Source organism: Psammomys obesus, unplaced genomic scaffold (assembly GCF_907164565.1).
Source record: "Psammomys obesus unplaced genomic scaffold, mPsaObe1.curated_primary_1811, whole genome shotgun sequence".
NCBI classification, from domain to species: Eukaryota; Metazoa; Chordata; class Mammalia; order Rodentia; family Muridae; genus Psammomys; species Psammomys obesus.
The window spans coordinates 197339-221771 of record NW_026591872.1 but is presented as its reverse complement, the minus strand read 5'-3'; the positions used below and the strand labels follow the sequence as shown (position 1 = coordinate 221771).

Genomic DNA, 24433 nt, shown 5'->3' with positions numbered 1-24433 from the left:
AAGAAGAAGAAGAAGAAGAAGAAGAAGAAGAAGAAGAAGAAGAAGAAAGAGAATTAATTGTAACCCCCTCCCTCATCTCCTTCCAACCCCACCCTTCCTCACTCTTACCCTTTATCTCCCTCCCCTAGTCCACTAAAAGGGGGAGTCCTCCTCCCCTTACCATCTGACTCCGCCTTCTTTTTTGAGACAGAATCTCACCCTGGCCCTGGCCCTGGCCTGCAGCTTTCAGCAGAATCCTTCTGGTTTTGACTCTTCAGGGCTAGAATTTCAAACAAGTGCTGCTGCCCCTGACTTTTGACTTGGGCACTGAAGAATGGGACCCAGTGCCCACGCTTGCAGAGCAGCCACTTTAAACAGTGACCCATCTCCCCAGCCCATCTGGAGAATTTGACATTTAACTTGGAAGGAGTCATGGGAGACTTAAAGGCTTAGGTTCACAACCAAAACTCTAAGAGTTGTGGAGGCAGAGTCATGGAGGCCGCATCCATAAGAGCACTTGATTTGAGACCAGGTTTGAATCTCACCTTGGCTACTCAGTAGCTGCAAAGTCATGAATATTTTCAAAACCACTTAGATACTCAGTTTCTTCATCTATTAAATGGGTTTAGGAATAATTCCCCTTTCTCCCTTGCATGGCTGCTATGGTCTAAAAAGCCTACCTTGTTGTAAAATCGCCTTGAACAAAAATGCAAACTGGGAGCCAGCGAGGTGGCACACAACCTGAAATCCCAGCATTTGGGGAAGAAGAGACTGGTGGATCTCTGTGAGTTTGAGGCCAGCCTAGTCTGCAAATCTAGTCCAGGACAGCCAAGGAGACACAGAGAAATACTGTCTTGAAAACAAACAAAAATGCAGACGGGGGTACTGATATAGCATCATGCTTTCTTTACCTGAACCTCGATATAGCCCTTAAGGGGCTGTTGGCTCTAGAATTGTCAGTTGTGCTGAATAAGGCTGTGTTCTCTGTCTCTAACTGCAGAATTTTATACACTCTTGTCACATCCCTTCCCAGCCTTCATTGTTCTAGACTAAAGAGTGAGCATTTGTTTAATCTATCTTCATAAGGCATTCTGTTCCCCACCCCCAACCACCACCATCCTTTTGATTATAGAGTGGCCCTTCTCTGGATCATCTCCAGCTCCATTATGTCATTCTGGAAGCTGTAAGATCAGACCTGCACAAGTGTATATGTGTGTGTGTGTGTCTGTGTGTCTGTCTGTGTCACTATGTGTGCTCTCTCCAGCTCTGAACTACTGACTCTGTCCCCCTCCCAAATTATAAATCTTATAATAATATGAGTGTCCAAGACTCCTTTCAAACTACAGAGAAGGCCCCGTGGCCCCAGGCTAAGGCCATTTTTTTCCCTCTGTGCAGCTTTGGCCCCAAAGGGCAAAACCATCTCCCTGTCTGGCTTGGGAGGCTGGGAAGTGGATAATGAGGATGAGGAGGCTGAGGGGGAGGGAGGGGGGTCTTGCGCAAGCGCACATTGCTGCAGGGACGCCAATGCAGCTGCCTCCCAGAGCAGAGGGAAGCAGGAGAGGAGGGAGGGAGAAGAGGGGAAGGGAGGGGGAGGCGGCACTTGGGCTGCAGCTCTCAACCCGAGGCAGTCTCTCTCAGCGCTCTGAAAGACCAAGAGCGGCTGCTGCTGAGTAGGATGCTCTGCGGGACACCCTGAGCCTAGGGCTGTTGAAACAGCTTTGGGGACAGGGGCAACTGAACAGCTTTCACCATGCATCAGTCTCTGACTCAGCAGCGGTCCAGCGACATGTCCCTGCCCGATTCCATGGGTAAGTCTAGTCGTTAATCCTTTCCTCCAGGCAGTAGCAGTAAAGGGGTAAGTGCGTTGTCCTCCGGATAGCCAGCTCCTGACTGCCTCAGAGCCAGAGAGAGGGCAATCAGGATGGGGGTCCACAAACTCAAGTGTCTGGGAGGCGAAGCAGAGCCCTAAGCGAGCTGCCCAGCTGTGATAAGTGTGATCCACAGAGACTGGAGTGCCAGTGCCGAGCTAAGCTTAGAGTAGCTCTACCTAGCCCGGACTGCGAGTGTGTGCGTGTTTCTGTGCATGTGTAGACTTGCAGCCAGTGGTAAATCCCAGCTGTCTGGGCATCCAAACACTTCTTTGAACCTGTGCCCTTGCTTTTGATTCAAAGCTCCTTTGCAAAGTCCTTATCTTTTCTAAGATCACGACTAATGATAGTTAGAAGCAGTGTCTTCATCCCACCCCCAACTCTCTAATTGCTCTTACAAAATTCAGACCTGTGGTGGTCGAGGAGCTGATTTACACTTCCCAGACTGGGATTTTTTTTTTGGGGGGGGGGCTGGAGGGGAGTTTGTAACCTCAGAGAATGGGGGTGAGGGAAGAAAAAAGGGGGGTGCCGGCGGGACGGGGATTCCTGAGGAATCACTCAAGACAGCTCAGCTGGGACATACGCAGCAGAAAGAGCAACAGTCCTTGAATTTGATTCCTATTCTGCTTCAAATGCACAGAATGTGTGTGTGGGGGAGAGGCTGAGAGCACGAGAAAAGAAGACCCAACGCAAGCCCGCGCATCTTCTTGAGTCCCGCTTTTCCTTTTCAGCGGAAGGAGGGAGGGGGCCACCTTTTAAAACCTTTTTAAAAACAAGGGGACTGCTACTGTCTTGCACCAACTTGGAGCTCCCTCGAGGATGCTTTTCGGTAGCTACAAACGAATTAAAAAAAAAGAAAAGAAAAGAAAAACAAAAATCGTTCCCTTTAACTGTTAGGCACCTTCTCAAGCCCTGTGATTTTGCCCGGAGGGGAAATTAATTTGGAGTCTGCTAGAGCTGGACGGGATTGTTAAACCATGATTCCACCTAATCTCAAAATTTGCCTTGGATACACTTTAACCAAATCCAATTCACCCTCTCTATCATACTTCGCATTCTGCAAAACTCCTCTGTCCCGAATTTCTGCCTTCAGTCTTCTCAGCTCTTCTGGGATGAATTTGCTGGAACATCGACAGGGGAGGGGCAGGCAGAAGATTGAGCCCAGCGTGGTGAGCTCTCTGCTGACTGCAAAAGACTCAGTCGCAACAAATTTCTGGCAAGGAAAGGGCCCCTGAAAGTGTTATCACCTGGATGGTGGAAATATTCTTAATTTCCAGTGTTTTGACATACTCAGTATTAGCCTTGTGCTTTTCATTTTTAAGGTCATAGTTATTTGGAACAGGATACAAAATGAGGCCACTGATCAGGGTCCAAATCCAGAGCCCAACAGTACCAGACTCCCCAGTACCACCCGCCCCACCCCACTCCACCCTATGCATACACAGGCACACCAAATACACTCTTTGCCTTCGCCAGACTTGGTCTTGGAGCTAACCTAGTCCAGGCTCCCAGACATCAAGCTACAGTGTGAAAGAGAGCTGGATGCATGAGGGCAAGGCTTCTGCAGCTCCCATTCCAACTGCGTGCAACAACCACCTGCAAACCAACCATCTTTACCCGGAGCCTTGTGGCTGCAAGGACTGAGAAGATTGGAGGCCCAGAGCTCAAATACTTGCTACTTGACACTGCTCTGTGGGTTTCAGAACAAGATGAAGAGAGTTCTTTCATGTATTTCCTGGGGACCCCAGCCAGTGCTGTATTTTTCTAAATGTCTGCCCAAAAAGAAGCTGAGTGGGCTTGCCCAGCACAGGTTCAGTACTGAACGAAAGGGAATCACAGATTTCATATAGACAAAGAACCATCACCACGAAAAGCTGTTTGGTAAAACTACACAGGTCAAAGTCACTAGAAAATTCTTGAGCAGAGTGACAGCTGTAGGTTCCCACAGTTTTGTACAGGGAAGTCTCTTCGGAGTTCCCTGGCTCTGGTACCACAGCCCAAGGCCTGAATCAGCATCTTGGATACTCCCACTTAACTAAGCTCTGGCAAAGCCACCCTTGTGTGCCAAAGGAAGGAGATGGGGTGAGTTATTGTTTCTGCCTCCAAGGGCAGCAATTCTGAGGGAATTCTTTTACAGGCAAGACACAGATGCAGCCTCCAAAGTAAAATGTGTAACACACACACACACACACACACACACACACACACACACACACATACACACACACCACTGCACCAAGGTGCCTGCACTATTTTTGCTGGCTGCCTTGGGATCAGCTGTTAGTCCAAGGCTCTGGAGGAGGCAGACAGTGGGAATTGTGAAGATAGTAATTTGACTCCTGTGCCCGTCCATCATCTCACAGCAACCCCCTCCTCCACTTTGGCAACAGCGCCCAAGGCGCTAATGCACCTCTACTACACCAAAGCATTTTCTTCACTCCCAACAACACATTTACTGAGCCATCTTTGACATCTCCATGTCTTGAATAATTTACTAAAGAGGTGAAAGGTAGTAGATATAGGGCCTTTAAAAGTTTGAGAGACTGGCAGAGCATTATAAGGCTCTTGTGCGGGCAGCCACCTGTTTCCAGGGATGCTCAAAGCTGGGACTTCCTGAGATCCACTCTTCTTCGGCAAAGCTGGTTCAGGTAAGCAAATCCTAAACTTGTCCAAGGTGAAGCACACAAGGTGTGCAGAGGCAGCAGCCTACCTTATAGCAACTCACAGGTTGGCTCCTGTCAGATACGAAATCCTAGAACCAGTGGACATCATATGAGTTGCAGAAGAAACCTGCTGTCACAATTTATATACTTATCGAGAAAGGCATCTAGGACATTGGAAACTGAGCTAACTGGGTAATTAGATTAGGGAGAGCTTGATTAATTAAGATAAACTTTGTGGTGGAGAAAGTTTTGAGCTTCAAATGAAGTGAGGGGTTCAGATTCAAATGCGGATGGGGGGATTGATTAGAGGGACCAGAGGACAGGGGGGCTGATCTTGTCTGGAAGGGTAAAGGGAACAAATAATGAGGTCCCTCTAGAGCTACAGCACAGTCCTCCATATCTGGGGTGGAGGTGGGGCACTGCAGAAAGGGAGGGCTGCAGCAATTCTGCAGGGAGGCTGCTGGAGGGAACAGACAATGCCAACAAAGAGATTTTGGATTCTCACTGCTATTGGTTGCAATAGTTGTCTAAGTAGAAGTATACTAGGTACCAAATAGACAGGCTGGTGGAGCACTTACGGTTTTGACACATTAGCCACAAAGCTTTCAGTTCTGGAGAGCCTTCAGAGTGTCCTTTATTTCAAAAAGTTATTCCTGTGAGCATAGCCAAATTTATTTGCACAGGTCCTCCAACAGACTTTTTTTTTTTTAGTAGAGGGAAAACAGTTACGAGATGTGGCCACTTGTTCGTTTATTCAGTAACCATCAGCTACTTACTTACTGTGTATCTGACACAGCAAAAAGTACCGTTTTCCAGCTCTTTGAGGCTATTTTTAAGTAGCTCATAGTGTCAGAGCTTTATATATATATAAATTTGTTAAACAAAACCTAAACAAGATGGTCTTGTCCTCACAGAAACATCTCCTACCCTCTAAAATAAAGCAACAAGCTGGCAAATGGATTAAGCACACACAGTTACTAGCCTTTAAGTTCCCTGTTCACATCTTCAGAGTGTTTTAAGATATGTCTTGTTCCAGGTAAAAATGGACTGTAGTAAGTCAAATAAAAACCTCAGTCAAATGGGGGTGTGTGTTTCTTTATTTCAAAAAATCATTTACCTAGGAGTTCTTTAAAATAGTTAATTTTGCAAGTGCAATTAAAATCATTTGACTTTATTCATTAAGGTCTTTATAATATAAAATAAAGGGAGACTGGCAGAGCAGGCAATACATGGTCTATCTAGTGCCCTAAGAGTTTTCTTAGCAATTTGATCCAAAACCAGTCTTATCTGGACACAAGCCCCCTGTAGGGTAGTAGGATCTTTGGGTTTTTCATTTGGACTGCATTTCAATCCAGAGTTTAAAGCAAAGTGTGTGGGGGTCATATTTTCAAATGACACTCTGTGGTTTGCTGAGTCACTTTTCTAACCTGGCTCCCTGTGCTTTTAAGAGTTAGAGTGATATTTGCAAAGAAGACTCAAAGGCCATCGATAAGATTAAAGGTCAGTTGGTAGGAACAAGCAGGTCAGTGAGGCAATAAATTAAAAAAATCATGCAGACACATATGAGCCTTCAATTTAATTTCTAAGGTTACATAGTCTCTGTGTAAGATGCTCTTGGTGTATTCAGGAGCAGAGAAAGGCTAGAGAGTTCCTATGTGCATGACATACAGGAAAGCAAGAAAAGGATGGGAGAATGTGTTGGTAAAATTATGTTAGAGCCCTTCAATGGAGCCATCTGGGAGACTCACAAAGTACTGATCATGAAATAAAATTAGGAACCCTGATTTACAAAATTCTTTGGGCAGGCGCTCTGAAAGCAACAAGAAAGGATAAGGAACCTGCAGGAAGATGAAAGAAATAATTCCTGTCTGTCCCATTCCTACCCCTTCTGTTCCCTTCCTAGAACCAGGCAGTCCAAATTGCAGGCCTCTTTCATTAGTTTACCAACAATCAGGCTGTCATTTGCATCCCTGATAACTACCACAAACAAAGAACCCTGATAGCACAGGTGTTTAGGGCCTTTCTGTTTGGTGGCTGGCTTCCTAGCTCACTCCAGAGCAGCCCCTTTTACAGCTCCCCTTCCCTCTCCTCCCATGGTGAGACTGGAGCTTTAGTGTTTTGTTAGGGTCTTTATTGGCTCAAACTGCCTCTACATTAGACTTGTACCTGATCAGTCACAGGTCTTAGTTTCAAGGATGACATCGGGGAGACCACCAGACCCCCCCTCCTCCCTCAGAGGCTTCAGCCAAGATCACACTGGGAAAGATCTAGGGTGTCATTTTTGACAGCATTCAACAAGAGGTATATTTTTGAAAGAAGTATCTCCTGGAGGCTGAGAGAACAGCCATAGTCCTTGTTCTCCATAAGTTCTCACTACCAGAAAGCCTCCTGGGTCTCTCGTGCCTGGTTTTCATCCTTCCTTATACCTTCCTCTCTTTTTTCCCTCTCCTCCCAGTGGTGCAGTCTGGTCAGGTTCTCTACTCCACAGCTTGCATAGGGTGCAGTGAGTCCTTTCTTACTGCTGGATCTTATGAACAGGCAGAAACCAAAGTTTCTTTTTAAGCCCATTCATGATATCTAAAACATTTATCATACAGCACCCACTGCTTCTTTATCCCAAGCCTCCTTATGGCTTCAAGAGAACCGTACCCTGAAAGCATTGATCATTTGGTTATTTCTTTCTTTCTGAGAACTCCTAGGTGGCTAATTCTGCCATTAATACATGGAAGGTATTTCCAGTTGAGGACCCCTTCCATGTGCAGGAGAAATGAACGCATTGTGGAAAGCAGTGCTTGGATCCTAGTATAGAGCGATACTTGGTTCCTTAAACATTTTAAATTGAAGAGTGAGCCTAGATACCGATTTTCTATCTGACTTAATAAGCTTGGTTTTTGAAAAAAAAATGTTTCTTGGTGCTATAATATCTGATAAGCCTTGAGCAAGAGCACAGGTTTCTTGCCATTTATATTTATGTCACCCTCACATAAGCAAGCATAAATGTATGTAAGTTATAGTCCTCTGGTCTACCTCCCCTGATACAAATCTCCATGGACTAATAGCTTTCAAGCATTTACTTTATTACGCACATTTGTTATGTGACAAATCTGGCCAACATACCATTTTTAAGTTTATGCATGAGGCAGCAAATGTCAGAAATAAATGAAAAAGAAAACGCCAGTATCTGGCTCAGTTCTGATATTTACACTAAAAATGAAATTTCATATCTCTAGCTTCTAAGAAGAAAGGTTCTTAGTTACCTGCTAGCTTTAAACTATATTCATTTAATACCATCATACAATCACTTCCATTAATCATATGCTTTCATAATCTGCTCTGAAAACCATTCCACTAAGTGGGTATGACACATCTTTTATAGAATGTCAAAAACATGAAAATGTTTTGCTGTTATGTAACTGGTGAGTTTTCTCCTGTTGTTTATTCTCAAAGAAGCAACTTTTTTTTATTATTATTAGAAAAGTGGCACCTAATGACTGCAAAATGGAAAGCTTCATTCTTTTACTATAATTTCACTCCCTAGAGATAGCCCAAGGAGGGGAATGAAAAACCTTATTAGTAAATTTTATCTTCTTTTCCCAGATGAAATGAGCAATTTCAATGTTTCTGTATTCCTACAGGCGCCTTCAATAGGAGGAAGCGGAACTCCATCTATGTCACTGTGACTTTGCTTATTGTGTCAGTGTTAATTCTCACGGTGGGCCTTGCTGCAACTACCAGGACCCAGAATGTGACTGTGGGAGGTTATTACCCAGGAGTTATTGTAAGTACAGAGAACATAGGTCAGCCCCTGTAGCTTGCTGGCTACAGAGTTTGTGACTCTACTGTGATGGTTTTTAATTCTGTTTGAATTTATAGTATTTGCTCTGATTCCTTCTATTTCTTTTAAGTGCACAGAAAGGCAACTCTCTTTAGAAAAATGAGACTGACTGAGACTTAGAAGAGTTCCAGTGTTTCCCTAAACTAGGACTGGGATGCTAAGCAAGTCATCTTATTGTCTAGAGCTTTGGCTCTCTGCTTTTAGGAGATGCTCCTTTCTAGCAGCATTAATTTCAGCTAAGTTCCTGCCTCTCAGTGTTTGGTTTTCTATATGTAATAAAGGCCACGTGATCTTACCTGGAATCTGAGGTACCTTCTCCTCCCTCCTTCTCTCTCTTTATTTCTTTCCTTTTTTAAAATTATTTTATTTTTATGTGCATTGGTGTTTTGCATGCATATATGTCTGTGTGAGAGTGTCAGATCTTGGATTTACAGATAGTTGTGAATTGCCATGTGGGTGCTGGGATTTGAACCCAGGTCCTCTGGAAGAGCAATCAGGGCTCTTAACCACTGAGTCATCTCTCTAACCCCCCTCCCTTTAAAAAATAACTATTTTATATTATGTGCACTAGTGTGAAGGTGCAGATCCCTTGAAACTAGAGTTGCAGACACTTGTAAGCTGCCATTTGGGTGCTGGGAATTGAACCTGGGTCTTTTGGAAAAGCAGGCAGTGATCTTAACCTCTGAGCTATGTCTCCAGCTCTCTTCCTTCCTTCCTTCCTTCCTTCTTTCCTTCCTTCCTTCCTTCCTTCCTTCCTTCCTTCCTTCCTCTCTCTCTCTCTCTCTCTCTCTCTCTCTCTCTCTCTTTCTTTCTTCCCTTCAAGAGAGAGAGATTTTTTTTTTCTGTGTAGTCTTGACCATCCTGGACTCATTTTGCAGACCAGGCTGGCCTTGAACTCACAGTGATCCACCTGCCTCTGCCTCCTGAGTGCTGGGATTAAAGGCATGTACCATCACTGTCTGGCTGCCTCCACTTTCTATGGCCAACATCACTCATTCATTTGCAAAAGGGTCCTACCAGGAAAAGGTGTGGAAGACATATTCTTAATATGTGCATAATTATTCATTTGTAAATCACATATACATTCACAAATGTAGGTAAAATAGAAATTTAAACATTAGATCAAAATGAAATTCCAATTTTAATGTCTTTTTTTTTATACAAACACTAACATGTTATAGGGTTTGTGAAGCTTGTCATTAAATATGGTATCTATAAACCCCTATTTCAAACGGCCCATGATTTATTTGTAAATATTTTTGGCTGGCTTCTTATCAGACATGTTTAAATTGTCATCACAGCTACTGGTCTTTTAAAACTCTTTTAAAATATGGCTCTTACAGCGTGTCTGTCTAAAAGCTTGGGTGGGAGGCAGAAGTATCAACTCTGTCAGTTTTCATTGGTCACTTGTTATCAGGATCAACTTCAATTTGTAACTTCTTAATAGGGTTTCCAAATCTCTTGTTCATTTTGCTAGTGCTAATTTGGTTAAAACTAGACAATATAATCTCCTTATACATAAAGCACCTTACCATTAACCCTTCACTGCTTGGAACTTGCCCTACTCACAAAGGATAGCTCCCATGATGATCTGGCCTTCATAGAGATAGAGGAATGATTGTGACAGCCCAAGTATGGAACATTAGTAATAACTTCTGTTTTCTTATTTAAGATAAACAATAAATAAGAATGAAAGTTTTAATGATTTCTTTTCATAGTCCAGTAGATTGTTTACCCTCCCCTGCAGGGCATGCAATCCATTTTTCAACACTGGAATCTGTTGCATAAAAATAATCTCACTTACTAGTTTAGTAACATAGTGAGACTCTGTCAGAACAAACAAAAACCCCTCCTTTAGGTCTATGAATAATGCTGTTTAACCCTAAACTTTAAGTCTAGAGATTGAATCTTATCTTAATAACAATTATATGATTCATGAATTGTAATTGCTAGAGTAGAAAGATGTTAAGAGTGATCTTAAAAAAAAAAAAAGTTAACCCAGCAAAGAGATCAGATGCGATTTTAAGTCACTGTTGTTCTTTCTCACTCTCTCACTCAAAAGAGAAGAGGTTAAAGATGATGCCTTTAACAAGCCATCACTGTGAGTGAGCAGCTTGGAGCCTGTTCCTTAGGTCACCAATTCCAGTCCACAGTCTCACTCCTCAAGGACCCTTCTAATGACTGAGCCTGGTGTGGGGTCTGATGTAAGCTGAACCTCCTTCAAACTAAGTTCTACAGTTTTGGGGAAGGTAGGGCTCTCCACAGCTTGGGGTAGGTGTCTCAGAGACACCAGTTGATGCTCAGTGCCCTCTGTTACACATGTTCTGTGAAAATTCACCCTGTCTACTTCCTATGGTGTGGCAAGAAAATCACCTGCCAACAGAATTGGCTTTTATTTTTAAAAGCCAATAACGGAGTGGGGAAAGAGAGAGAGAGAGAGAGAGAGAGAGAGAGAGAGAGAGAGAGAGAGATGGAAAGAACATTTGGTGTGGCTTGGAAATGAATTTACAAGGTGTGTGACTTCGTGGGCTTCGGGTAGCTGCATTAGTGAAATATCATTAACTGAAGAGCAAATGCTCAAGCTAAGATCCAGAGTAGCTGTGGGTGAAGGGAGGGTATATTTCATGTTAGCACAAACCTCTGTAGAATATCTGACTGTGGGAGGGTAGGTTGGAATACATTAACAAAGGAATAAGGACTCATGATTGCTATTACATTCAAGTACGCGATGTTCAGCTAGCACTGGAAATTGAAGCAGTGGGGACTTTTCCCTCTCTCCCTCCCTCCCTCCCCCCTCTCTCCCTGTGTGTGTGTGTGTTTCACTAAAAGCAAAATTAATAGAAAAGCCACCCTGAAAGGATTATGTATTCCCTAACCACCCCCCACTAGTTCAACTTTTACAGATTTGCTCTCTGAATACCTGTAGATCGTTTCTTTAAAATGGGGTTTAATTATATAGAGTGAAGCAGAGAAGATAGCAGATTGAACAGTCGAAAAATCCATTTACGTTTATAGGTCAGATCGTGTTATAGCAAATACAATTAGGACTCCTACCTCTGCAGCAGCAAATGTCAGAGAACCCAGATTTGCCTGAGAAGAGAGTGCTTTTCTAATTGAATAGTTTGGTTATTAGGGAGTAACTATAGAAACTCTTAAGCCAGTGAATTTTCCACCCAGGTTTGAATGACGTAGTGAGCCTGGGAAAAATGCAGATCTTGCCTCCATATCTCCAGAGATTCTGATTCTGGTGACCCTAGGAACATAGATTCTTTTCAAAAGCTAATCTTTGAACAAAAAGGTAATAAAAGCTAAATATACATTTTACTAATCATCCCAGAGAAATATAATTTAGGTAGACCACTGGCCAGAAGAACTAAAACACAATAAAACACACTTAGTAAAACCAGAGAGACCATTTTAAGATTCTGCATTGTCAAACTACACAATTTGAATATAAATTATGGTTGCACGGATCTGTGAAAACATTTCAAGTTCTCCTGAACTCAACTGTTTTTTTTCTCAACTCTGACTAAATGTGTTAACAGTACATGAGAATTTTAATATTTAAAATATTAATTATGGAGAAAGTATTAGATTAAGAGCAAATTTGACACACATTTCATTTAAATACAAAGACCTTCGTCATTTCAAATACAGTGAGGTGTTTAATATGCAGGAAGGTATATTATTAATAGTATGTTAGCTAGTCTACCTGAGCTACAAGGTAGTGTTATCATTCTAAGATACATACCTCTTTAAGGATGAGCTAACCTATACCGGCTGAAAGGTCAGGTTTTTAAATATTGAGACTGTTAAAGACAAACTGGCTTATGAATTTTCACTGTCTGCAAACATTCAAGGCATATTCCATTTCAGAAGTGTTCCAAGGAGCTTCCTACTTGGAAAGCCTAAAAAAAATGAAGGGGTCTTTTCTGAGACTGATACTCCAACCAAGGATCATTCATGGATATAACCTAGAACCCCTGCACAAATGTAGCCCATAGCAGCTCAGTGTCCAAATGAGGGGAACAGGGACTATTGCTGACTTCAACTCAGTGGCTGGCTCTTTGATTACTTCCCAATGAGGGGAGTGCAGCCTTGCCACCCCTACAGAGGGAGACAATACAACTAGTCCTGATGACTAAGATCAGATGGAAGGGGAGGAGGACCTCCCCTATCAGTGGACTTGGAGAAGGGCATGGGAGGAGCTGAAGGAGGGAAGGTGGGATTGGGAGGGAATGAGGAATGGGGCTACAGCTGTAATACAAAGTGAATAAACTGTAATTAATATAAAAAAATAAAATAAAAAAAATAATGAGTCCTGGTTGTTGAATAAAGCTGAAAAGGCCTGGGGATAAATGCCTGGAGATCCTCTGGATCTCTTCTTACTGAGAGAAGGAAACCCCACATGTATTTCCCAAGCAACTCACAAGATGGAGCTGGCACCCTGATCAGTGAGGAAAACCTTTCTGGTGCCCTCTGGTCTCAGTGTTATTGTACTGTGGGCCTCTATATTTTCTTGCAGCAGAGAAACAGAGGAAGAGGGCATTCAGCTCGATTTCTTGGAGAGGGTCAGTTGACTGAAAGCCATATAGAATCACAGTGGACTATTAGGAGACAGGGACAATAGGAACATTGTTTAGAAATGTTTCAGTAGTTTAGAAACCTTCTCCAGGCCTGTATGGCTTTCTTTACCTGCACATGGAAAGACTATGTAAAATCAATGTAAGGACATGCGAAGTCCAACGATATTTCGAATGCCCATGAAAGACTCAGGAGCTCTGGAGAGCTGAGGTTGTGATTATTATAAATAAACAGACATTCAGAAAGTTCAAGTTTGTTCTAAAGTACAAATTCCAAACTTATGGAGTACATTTTAAGGATGAAATTTGAATCCTGATATGCTAAACAATACTTATGTAATGCCACAAGTGTCTCACCTCCATGTCATTTTGTTGGCATGACATTCAGAGGTCTCTGAAGAAGGCCTTGGCTTGGCCTCCTACTACTTCTGTTTCCCCAACACCACCTGTTTATAATTTGGGCTTTTCTGCCTCGATACTGTCACTGACACAGTTTTCTAAATCTTCTCTCTACTGTCTCCACTATATCCTCTTCATTATTCTACTCAAAGGGAGCATTTCTAAGCTATTGGTGTCTACAGTGTCATCTACTATCTTTGAACTCTCTGCTACTGAAGCCTCTCCTGGTTCCTAGAAAAAACTCATATTCCTTTGTGTTCTGTTTTGTATTATATTCACATTTATCTTTATTTCTATAGGTCCAAATTCCTTACACAAGATATACGTCAGGATTTAGGCTTTGATATTGGAGAAAATTACAGTGATACCTTCTAGCATTCCAGTAGGTCTTTAAGAAGCACATATGATCAAGTTCCTTCATAGTTCTATCATAAAATATGAATTTTAATATACAGTAGGATAAAAATTATAAAAACTCACATCCGTTCAAGATCAAGCTTTACCACTAAATTAGGTATCAGAAAATTCTTTTAGCTTTCTAATTTCAAGGTTATAGAAATGGTTTGTGGACTGCTTCAGCTAATCGTAGCATGGGTTCCTTGAGCCTAAATCTCACTGTTGTTGGCATCACATCCCACTTCAATACCAACTCCAAGTTATAGATCTAACACAAGATAACCCACAGAGTACATACCCAAGTTATATTTATTTGCACCTATGTCTTGGGTGTCTGGGGCAGGGAATATGAATACAAGTAGTCATTCCCCAAAGACTCCGTTCCTCAAAGAATGGGCATGATGGCTCATTCCTGTAATCCTAGCAAACAGGAGCCTAAGCCAGGAGGAATGACACAAGTTTGAGGTTACTTGAGTTACAAAATAAGCCTGTGTCTAAAGAATTAAAAAAAAAAAAGAAAACCTCAAACAATAAATCTCCCCCTCATAAAAACCTTTAATCTGCTCTGATTTCTAGTGATTTATCTTTTTATTTGACAAATGAAGGGCACCAAAAGTTAACTAGTTATTCATTCAGGTAGTGAGAAATAGCTATGGAAGTCCAAAGGTCTAGACATTACCTGATTCTATGAAACTCTTCATAGGAACCACAGAGTACCTTGCCTTTTGGAGGTCTTGGGAGCTATTATTACCTTTTTAAAAAGTTGTCTCTATTTTATGTGTATGGGAGTTTCTTGCATGTATGCCTATATACCATGCCAGAAGGTGGCCTTGGGTCCTCGGGAATTGGAGGTACAGGTGGCTGTTAGCCACCAAGTGAGTGCTGGGGACCGAACTTGGGTCCTCTGGAAGAGCAGCCAGTGCTCATAATCATGGACACATCTCTCCAGTTCCCTGGGAGCTAGCATTTGATTAGATGCAGTTACCCATTTTTAGGATACTAATGGGTCCATTCTTTATTTTCACCCCCCACCCCGAGCTCTCCCTCAAACAGGACCTTTTACTACATACCTGCAGAGAACATTTTCCCTAAGGAGTAAGGCCCTCTTACTTCAAGGTCACTAGTCTATAAACACTGGCCTGGATATGGTAGGACATACTTTTAATGCCAGCACTCAGGAGGCAAGTTCAAGGCCAGCACGGTCACATAGTGAGACCCTGTCTTAAAAACAACACTAACAAAAACACACAATAAGCTACTAACCCCTAAGGCCTGAACATGTGAATGATATTAGAGAATCTGAGAGTTAGTCCTGGCTTTGAGATTAATGTGCTATAAGAAGAAATGAGTTCTTACAATTCTCTAGGCTTCAGGGTTTTCCTTTTGTCAAATGGGAATGATAGCAACACTACCAAACCCAGCATCATTCCTATAATCAAAGCTGAGAGAGATGGGGCACAAGTACACATTTAATATAAAGTTCTTTATCCACCTACTATCTAGGTAAGTGGTTTCTTTCACTCATCACTCAATAGACATTAGTTCCTTGCCCATTGAGCTTCATGCAGCCAATGAGCCCATATAAAATACCTCCTCTTCTATGGCAATTTAGAGGTACCTTTTATTTAGCAGCCTACCTCTTGCAAGTGGTACCACATACTTTATCTTATTTGGTCTTTACAACAACACTGTCTGGTAAATACTTTTACAATTTCCATTTTAAATTCTTTCTTATTACACTTATTTATTTAATTTTTAATTTTGTATTGGGAGTGGGGTAGAGAACATGAACAGACATGTCACAGTGTCTGTGTGGGAAGTCCGAGGATGGCTTGTAGAGGCTGGCTCTCTTTTTACACAGTATGGATCCTGGAGATTGAACTCAGGTTATCAGGCTTGACATCAAGAGCCCTCCCCTGATGTTCTCTCACGGGCCCCACGATTCCCATTTTATAGATGAGAAGTCTGAAGCACAGTGTTTAACAGACTGGCCCAAGGTCAATTGGGTTATGAGTAGCAGAGACAGGGATATGATATGGTCTAGAATGAATTACTCTTAGCTCATGTAGTGTTTTGTTTTTATACCCTGTGGACTAAATTACAGTGGAATGTGATGGGATGAGAAGGAATGGAAGGGGAGGCATACATGAAGTAATAGATCAGCCCAATATTTTCAGTTCTAGAAAGTATTCCGGACACCACCATCAAATATTTGAGAATGTCAGAAATTGCTAGAGTCTTTTTTTCTAGTCTCTACCAATTACTTGTCTTGTTGCTGTAGCAAAATACTTGACAGCATTGACTTAAGGAAGGTGTGGATTTATTTCAGCTTATAGTTACAGGGCACACAGTCCATCATGGAGGGAAAGGCACAGCAGCAAGTGCAAGAGGCAGCTGGTCACATTGCATTCAGAGGCAGGAAGCAGAGAGTAATATGTGCTCATGCTCAGCTAGCTTTCTGTTTTATATGCAGTTTATAACCCAGCCCATAAAACGGTCCTTCCAAAGCTCATGGTGGGTCTTCTCCTCCCAGTTAAACCTTTCTGTAAATACCCACACAGATATAGCCAAAGGTATATTTCCATGATGGTTTTTTTTTTTTTTTTTTTTTTTTGAGGTAAGGTCTCACTATGTATCTCTGGCTGGCCCGGAACTTACTTTTTTGGACCAAGCTGGCTTTGAACTCGTGGAGGTACATCTTCCTCTTCCATGGTGATTCTCAATTCTGTCAAATTGACAATCAATATTAACCATCATATTGTCTCAGGGAAAAAATGTTGTTCAGGTTCAAAAAATCGTATATGAGTATCTGTGGAAACTGAGAAGCTCTTTCCTTAAAGGTCATATTTTCCCTAAAAGAAGCTGCATCCAAATTTTTCTATTGTCTGTAAAAGTGGCTCAGATGCCATAACACAGATACTTTATAGAATTCTTGCATAAAATAAATCTTTGGAACTTATTGCATAAGGAGATAAGACAAAACATGGAAATGCTTATGAAATAAAAGAAACAGTGACAGAATTTCCCAGTTCAAATCTCATTAGAGCAGTTTGAAAGTTAAATGTCTTTTGGGTCAATGAGGTGGCTTAGCAGTAAAAGCACTTGCCGCAAAGCTCAACAACCTGAGTTTCATTCCTAGGACCCAGGTGATGGAAGAAGAGTTGTTCTCTTACCTCCACTCACACAACATAGCATTCGTGTGTGTGTGTGTGTGTGTGTGTGTGTGTGTGTGTGTGTGTGTGAATAAATGCAATAGCAAGTCTCAAAAATGTAAATGTCTTTTTAAAAAGTAATACTTCGGACAGAAGGGCTCAGTGGTCAAGAGTCAAGAGCACTGGCTGCTCTTCCAGGGTTTGATTATTCCCAGTACTCACTTGCCAGCTCACAATCATTTGTAACACCAGTGTCAGGGAATCTTGCACCCTCTTCTGGCCTTGGAGGGTACTGCACACACATGATGCATAGGCATACAGGAAGGCAAAACATCCATACACATAAAGTATCTTTTAATTTAAAAATTATAATTCTAATATTTAAAATAAAACAGTATTTTCTCAGTACTTACTGCAAAGCAGGTGCTATGCAAAGTTATTTGAATGTACTATTTTCATTAAAACTTATTTGAATATATTGTTTCTGTTAATCCTTACAAAGCTCTGTAAGAGAACATTATTGTGGTCCCTTCTGCTTTACAGTCAAGGAAAGAGGCTGAGTGCTTAGTCAGATCTAGATTGCACAGACATTAGCAGATCTGTGTTGTAAGCTAGGCTAGTGTGATGACTGTTTACACTGGTATGCTTTGCGGCAACACATCTTGGTTATACATAAAAGAAGATTGGGTGGGAAAAAGGTTTATGTCAGCTGTTGCATGAGGATAATCTCAGTAGCCTGAAATTGGGTGGGCTATCCACTCATAACACATTAGCTTTGGTTTCCCAGGAATAGTTGCTGGTCCTGCAGAAGGAATCTTTGCTTCCTCTCAGTCTTCTATTCTTGGGATCTTGGGTCAAACAATTAGTTCCTCAACATAATCCTATCAAACCTAAACCTTGGGTTCATTAGATGCCCTAGCCTACATGTAAAGCTTGAGAGTCTTGGAAACAGATGCCCGTGTGAGTCAAGGTAAAGCTGCAGGTGCAAGATAAGACCACTAGTGAGGCTGAAGACAAGTGAAGCTACAACACTGAGCTTGTGTTAGGATTTATTGATCCATTCTCACCACTTTTTACTTCTTCCCTTTCTAATTCCATCAATATCTATTGGTTAGCAATCATTTTCAGCTGAGACACGCAGGCTTGGTCCACTAATGGCAAAGCTGAGAGGGCAGTGGGATCTTTTCCACTGAGCCGTAATCCCAGCCACTTAGACAGGGAAATTGTTTTTCAGGGGTTTACACTGCCATTTCTGTTCACCCTCTAATGAATGCTTTCTGTCCATAAATGAAGCAGAGATGGAAAAAGAGGTGAATAAGTGCTAACATAAATTGCAGTAGGTCAACCACAAATACAGGCTTTCAAAAAAGTTCCTTTATATTTCTATTTTTTTTTTAATGTGGGTTAAGGTGTTTGCTCATTTCTAAAGTATTTCCTGAGTTTTATTAGTATGTCTGATGCATCAAAAAACTGCCTTTGCAAACCTTGATTCTGTAATCCATGCTTCAGAGTGGAAGGTTTTTTTCAAAAACAGATATAGATCAGATGATAATGTGTGCTTTTCAACATTATATGTCTCTTACTGAATCACCAGTCACATTGCTAGGTAATGGATATTAAAATTGAGACAGGAAGGCTCTAAAAAGCTATAGTTGACCTTTAATTTTAGTTTGGGGGCACATGAGTTTCTTTTTCAGTGTGAGTCATTGCTACAAGAAAAAATGCACATAATGGAAGAATATACTTTCATTGTACGTAGTTTGTGTAAGAAGCTGCATGTGGCTTTGACATTTACGCTCCAGTTCTTTTCCACTGTCCTGAATCATGGCCAAGGACTGGAATGACTGTGTGGGCAGGTTGATTGTTTTCCTAAATGCTATGTTGCCTTACAGCTTGGATTTGGATCATTTCTTGGAATCATCGGATCAAACCTTATTGAGAACAAGCGGCAGATGGTAAGTTTTCATCCTTCTAGAAAGCTCAATGTTTATCTCTTAAAGCTGTGTAAATTTGGCCCCCAAAGAAACTGTTTTTTCATCTTTTCCCCTAAGCCTCCAAAGAACCTGTTTCACAGTGAGCCAGTGGTTTAGGACTGATTTCTATCTCTCTCTCTTTTTTAAGAATTTTAAAAGTTTTTTTTTTATTTATGCACAAGTTCTTCATCTGATGTACACATGGATGTCAGAGGGCATCAGATCCCAGTATAGATGGTTGTGAGCCACCATGTGGGTGCTGAGAATTGAAGTCCTCTGAAAGAGCAGCCAGTGCTCTTAACCACTTGAGCCATCTCTCCAGCCTCAGCATTTTCCTTCTTACGAGAATATTTCAGGCTCTTCAATCAGGCAGCTGTTCTGGCATAGAATGCCTGTGTTTTTATGATATACATTACTGTGGCCCTGGATTATTAGTGACTTTCATAGCTTCCTGTTGGTTACATAATCTTTTGGAAAAATTTTCACAAAAGGCTGTTTTGTTTTTCTTTTCTTTCTTTTTTTTTGGGGGGGGCAGGGTTACTTTTTAGGTGATTATAATCTGCGGAACTTCGATTAAGAAAACAAGTGTAAACTGGACTTGGTGATGTATGTCTCTAGTCCTCACACTCAGGCTGTTGAGAGAGGAGGATCTGGGAGTTCAGCTCAAGATCACTTTTGAATAATTCTTGAATTCAAGGCCAGCCTGAGCTCCTTGAGATCTTTTCTTAAAACTAAAGTCGATTTTAATTGGGTTACCAAGCAACCTGTAAATATTTTGGTGATACCTGCTGAGTCAGTTGAGTAGTTTATAACCCCTTCTCCTCTTATTATGTTATCTTTGATATGACTACATTTTATATTACCAGTGATCAGTGTGACTTTTTACCTTTGTCATTAACCAAGAAAAGATACCCTTGATTTTTTGTTTTGTTTTCTTTCTTTCTTTTTTTTTTTCATTGCTCACAGGATGTTTCCATATGTCCAAAGGAGGGCGAGCTGAGTAAGGGGTAACCATGGGGAATAAGGGAAAGTATTCATTAAGCTGTCTTCTTATGCCAAGTGAAGTTAGACCTCATGAAATCAGAACGGGTACAAAGGATTGTTTAGAACCCATAATTCCACTTAATTAACAAAGCCAGGATTTTGTGTTTGTTTCTTAGATCCATTCCTAAAACATGAAAAATGAAATTCTGAAGATATTGTTATTGTGGTTTTTGCTCTTCACTAGAGAGTTATTTTCAAAGAAAACTTCCCAAGAAAAAAATAAATTCTGCCTTTTATTGTTTCCAAAAAAAACCTAAAGTCGAAATTAAAAAGATTAAAAAAAAGCATATTTGAGACATAGATCAGACAAATTAAAATTATAAAGTCAATCTACAATATCTTTGTATATTTGTTACCCATAGTTCAAAGCCAAGTACAGAATAAGGTTGAGAAGAAGGATCAGCATTTGACAGAAGGTGATGCTTAGAAAGTTCACAGTGTAAATGGGCTCCCCCAAAGTCAAGCTTCTGTGTTTTCCTGGTTGAATTTTGAGAAGGTTTCCTTGAGGGCAAGGGGTAGAATGGATAGGATGAATTGCAAACACGTCACAATTTTATAGAATTACAAATCAGGAAGCCTGGTGAGTGGTCAGGCACTGGACTGAATAGGCTCCCCTTGGATAGCTTTTTGTGGCATCTAAACTTTGGCAATGGGGACTGTTTAACATCAAGCTTACTCAAATAGTGTAATAGGTCTAGGGAAACAGAACTCTAACCATAGGTTTCCCCAGCAATTTGGGAATGCCTGTCATTTTACCTGGACTGCATCCGCTGCCAGTTCCACTTGCACTTTGGGCTTAAATTATTCACATAATGGAGTTTTAATTGTAGAACTGATCATAGCATAGCTAATAATGCCAATTTCATGACATCGTTCATCCATTATTTACCAATTATCTGCAGTGCTGTGAAGTGAGATTTATGGGGAGAGGCTTCTGAACAAGTCCAAAAGGAGATAAGTATTTTCTCTCAGCCTGCTGAAGCAGGTGAACCCTAGGGTACCATTGGCTTTAATTTGTTTTTCCCCTTCTTCCCGGGGAATAGCTTGATGCCATACTATTTCCTCATCATTCTCCCCAAAAGCCTCAAGAAGGAAAACTGCTGATCCCATGTAGTTCAGAAGGTCAACCATGGCAGATTGTGGGCCCATGTATCATAACTCTTGGTTACTGAAGACATTCTGGAATTGTGATCCTTCCACATCTTGGTTTGCAGCATTGTCTTAGTACTAAGAGATACACTTTAGGAAAATTTGTTATTTTACATGATTAACAAATTTGGCGATTGGGGTTTATTACTTAGAAATTTCTAGCTAAGCATGGTGATACATACCTGTCTTCATAGCCCTTGGGTAGCTGGATCAGAAATTTAAGGCCAGACTTAGCCACAAAATGAATTTGAGGCCAGCCTGGACTATGTGGGGCTATGTGTCAAAAATGTGAAAGAAAAATTTTTTATATACCACACAGAATTTATCCATTTCAGAGACATCAATTCTTACAAAATCTGTTTGATACTTAAGTGTTAATAAATTGAATGTCCCTTCTCTTTAATGATGCAGAAAGTGCTGTAGATTTATGTAGGATCCAAAATCACCTTTTTATCATCAGTGTCCACTGAGTCACCATCAGCAGTTAGAAGGTACAAAAATGCAAGGACTAGGAGTTGGCAGGCATCAGTTCTTTCATTGACTAAGTAGACACACTGGAAACACTATTTCCCTTCACTTGTGCCTCCACTTCTACATAAACAAAACATAGGGTTGGATTACATGAGTCTGTGGTCCAACATTTTTCTGAATCTGAGGATGGAAGGGCTATGCAGGCAAATTCCTCCGTGGATAGTATTCCGGATAGCACCAAGCTTCTTCATTTGGTGCTCACAGAATAAATTTCAGAGCTTACTCTGAAAAATAAAAAATAAAAAATAAATCCTTCAATTTCCTCTTCTCTCCCTCCTTGCCTACCCACATGTACACTCACCCTGCATGATGGAAAGGAAAAGCATCCCCATTAGTGACAGGCTAGAGTCACTTTGGCAGGCAGTCTCTTGGAGATTACCTAATCTCCAAAAGCAGCAACAGTGGAAGGCTAACAGACATGTTTATTTTGTTCCCTCCTGCAGCTGGTGGCTTCTATCGTGTTTATCAGCTTTGGTGTGATTGCAGCTTTTTGTTGTGCTATAGTTGATGGGGTCTTTGCTGCCAGACACATTGTGAGTATTATTAACCTTGAGTTGAAGTAATTGTTCAGTGCTAAATATAAACCCCCATTGAATGTGTACTGAGTGCTTTGAGGGGCATATGTGTACAAGGGAGAAGGAAGCTCCGCCTCTTTCTTCAGTAGCTGGTAGTCAAGATGAGAACATCAACGAACAATGCAGGCATGTAGAAAACAAACTGGGCCTAAAATGGCACCACAGACTCCAGGTGCCATAGTGGTTCATTTTGGACTCCAGAGAACATTAGTCCACAGGCTTCACAGTGGCAATAGGGATGGGCCTAGCCCTTTGGTGTGTGAAAATTGGGCAGGCAAAGACAAAGCCATTGGAGTAAGAGAATAGCTTGAAGGTAGGGAAAGCAGCAGGAAGTCACATGACTTCCTGAAAGCACTAAAGGGGTCCAAACCAACCTCTCCTTCAACAGAACAGACCACAAGAACAAAGTTACCTTTCTCAGATACCCAAATACCACTGTTCTTCTAACAGTGGTTGGAATGTAATGATGAACTTGGACATCTGGAAACAGTTTAGAGCCAAAGCATCCACCCTGAATTCAGCCCTTCAGTCCAGGTGTCAAATGTTTCCCACTCTGCAGAAGCTATGCATTGAGTAAGTGCTGTTTTCACTCCTGAACTCTAAAGTTGTGCTTCTTATCTGGAGATCTCTGGGGCTAAGAACACACCCATTGAACTCTCTATAGAGGATCTTGCCCCCCCCTTTTAAACTTAGTTCTTTGACAATTCCATGCATGTATATAGATGCAACCTGATTGTTGCCACCTTTCTTTCTTTCTTTCTTTCTTTCTTTCTTTCTTTCTTTCTTTCTTTCCTTTCTCCCTTCCACTCCTATTAACAACAACTCCTCTTTCCCTGTCCCTTTTCCAGATTCATAATTTTTGGTTCTGTTTGGGACTCATTTAATTTGTTCATAGATGTCTGTGGGACCATTTGATTGGGACTATCCATTGCAACCTGGTGGCATCACCAGTGGGTATAGAGCTGAAGGCAATGATACTCCCTTTACTAAATTTCCTAGTAGGAAGTAGTTAAGTGATATGGATTAGGGCTTCCTGGGCAACTCTTGCATCCACACCTGGCTGTTAGTGGGTCCATTCTTGTACATACCCACATAAGTCATTCATAATTGTTGGGAAATGTGTATTTCCTCTGAAGCTGGCCCTTATTAGCTTCTAGCCCTTACATTCTTTCTGTCCCATCTTCTATAATATTTCCTAAGCCTTAGAGGGCATGTCATATTTAAGGATGAACACCCAGCTGTAACTTATTTTCCATATCTTTTGCAACTTTAAAGACTCTGCTTTTATCACAGTTCATTAGAAAGAAAGGCTCCTGTGATTAAGGCTGAGAGTGATAATTGTCTATTTGTATAAACATATATATTTAGAATGTGGTTTAATGCTATGTCAATTTAGCTAAATAATGGCATTAAAGTCTCTCTTAGGACCTGTGACTTCCCTTACCAAGTGCTTTTAAGCAGATTTACAGTACCAGTTATAGGTTCCCTCCTGTGGGGTGGGCTTCAAATCCAATTACAGAATACTTGATTGCTGGCCCATAACAGTTCTCATAAGTGACTACATTTTGCCTGCCAGGTTGGTATTATGCCTCATAGTGTTCAAAGCTGGGAAAGATTATGGTTGTCTTTTCCGCAGCACCTTCCAGCCCTTGCCTTTTTTTTTTTTTTTTTTTTTTTTTTTAACCATGGTCTGTATCACACTGTTCCAGATTTCTGGCCCAGGAACAACTTTTCTATTAATCACAGTAAGCATAGAGCCTAGAACTCATAGTAATTTTAGCATCCCACAAAATGGTATTATTTCTTCTCAAATAAAAAGAAAAATGGTAAACTTTTAGGTTGAGGCAAGAATTCTGGAACATAACATAGATATATTTGTTTTTATACCAATGAAGTCATAAAGCACATTAAAAAATACTTTTCAGTGGAAGGAGGGGACTAGGAAAACAAAATGAAAGAACCCTGGACATAAGAAATTGATAAGTAGCACTGATGTTGTACAAAGATTAAAATCAAAAGCAAGATACAACAACTAAGCACCCTAGAGCAAACTCAGTTAGTTTTTCAACTAAACTAAACTTGAAAATGAAAATGTGCTATGGAATATTGGAAATTACATTTTCTAAAATAGTGAATTAGAGCAAAGTTAGATTTTCAGAATTTTCTGTGGGATAATGGCGTGTTACTCTACTTTAGTCATTGGCTAGTTGTTAAGGTCATTCAAAAGAGTGTCAAGGTGTAAATATATATATATATATATATATATATATATATATATATATATAT

At 41.0% G+C, this 24433-nt stretch overlaps 1 protein-coding gene across 2 annotated transcripts in view; it reads left to right on the top strand.

Annotated features, from left to right (window-relative positions):
* Positions 1-1571: 1571 nt before the first annotated feature.
* Positions 1572-24433, top strand: part of Tmem255a (transmembrane protein 255A) — a 63408-nt gene continuing 40546 nt past the window's right edge. For both annotated transcript variants that reach the window (XM_055612159.1, XM_055612158.1), the window contains exons 1-4: positions 1572-1787; positions 8146-8288; positions 18768-18830; positions 22016-22105. In XM_055612159.1, the coding sequence (XP_055468134.1) occupies positions 1730-1787; positions 8146-8288; positions 18768-18830; positions 22016-22105 (354 nt within the window). In that variant the 5' untranslated portion in view covers positions 1572-1729. The remainder of the gene's footprint in view (positions 1788-8145; positions 8289-18767; positions 18831-22015; positions 22106-24433) is intronic.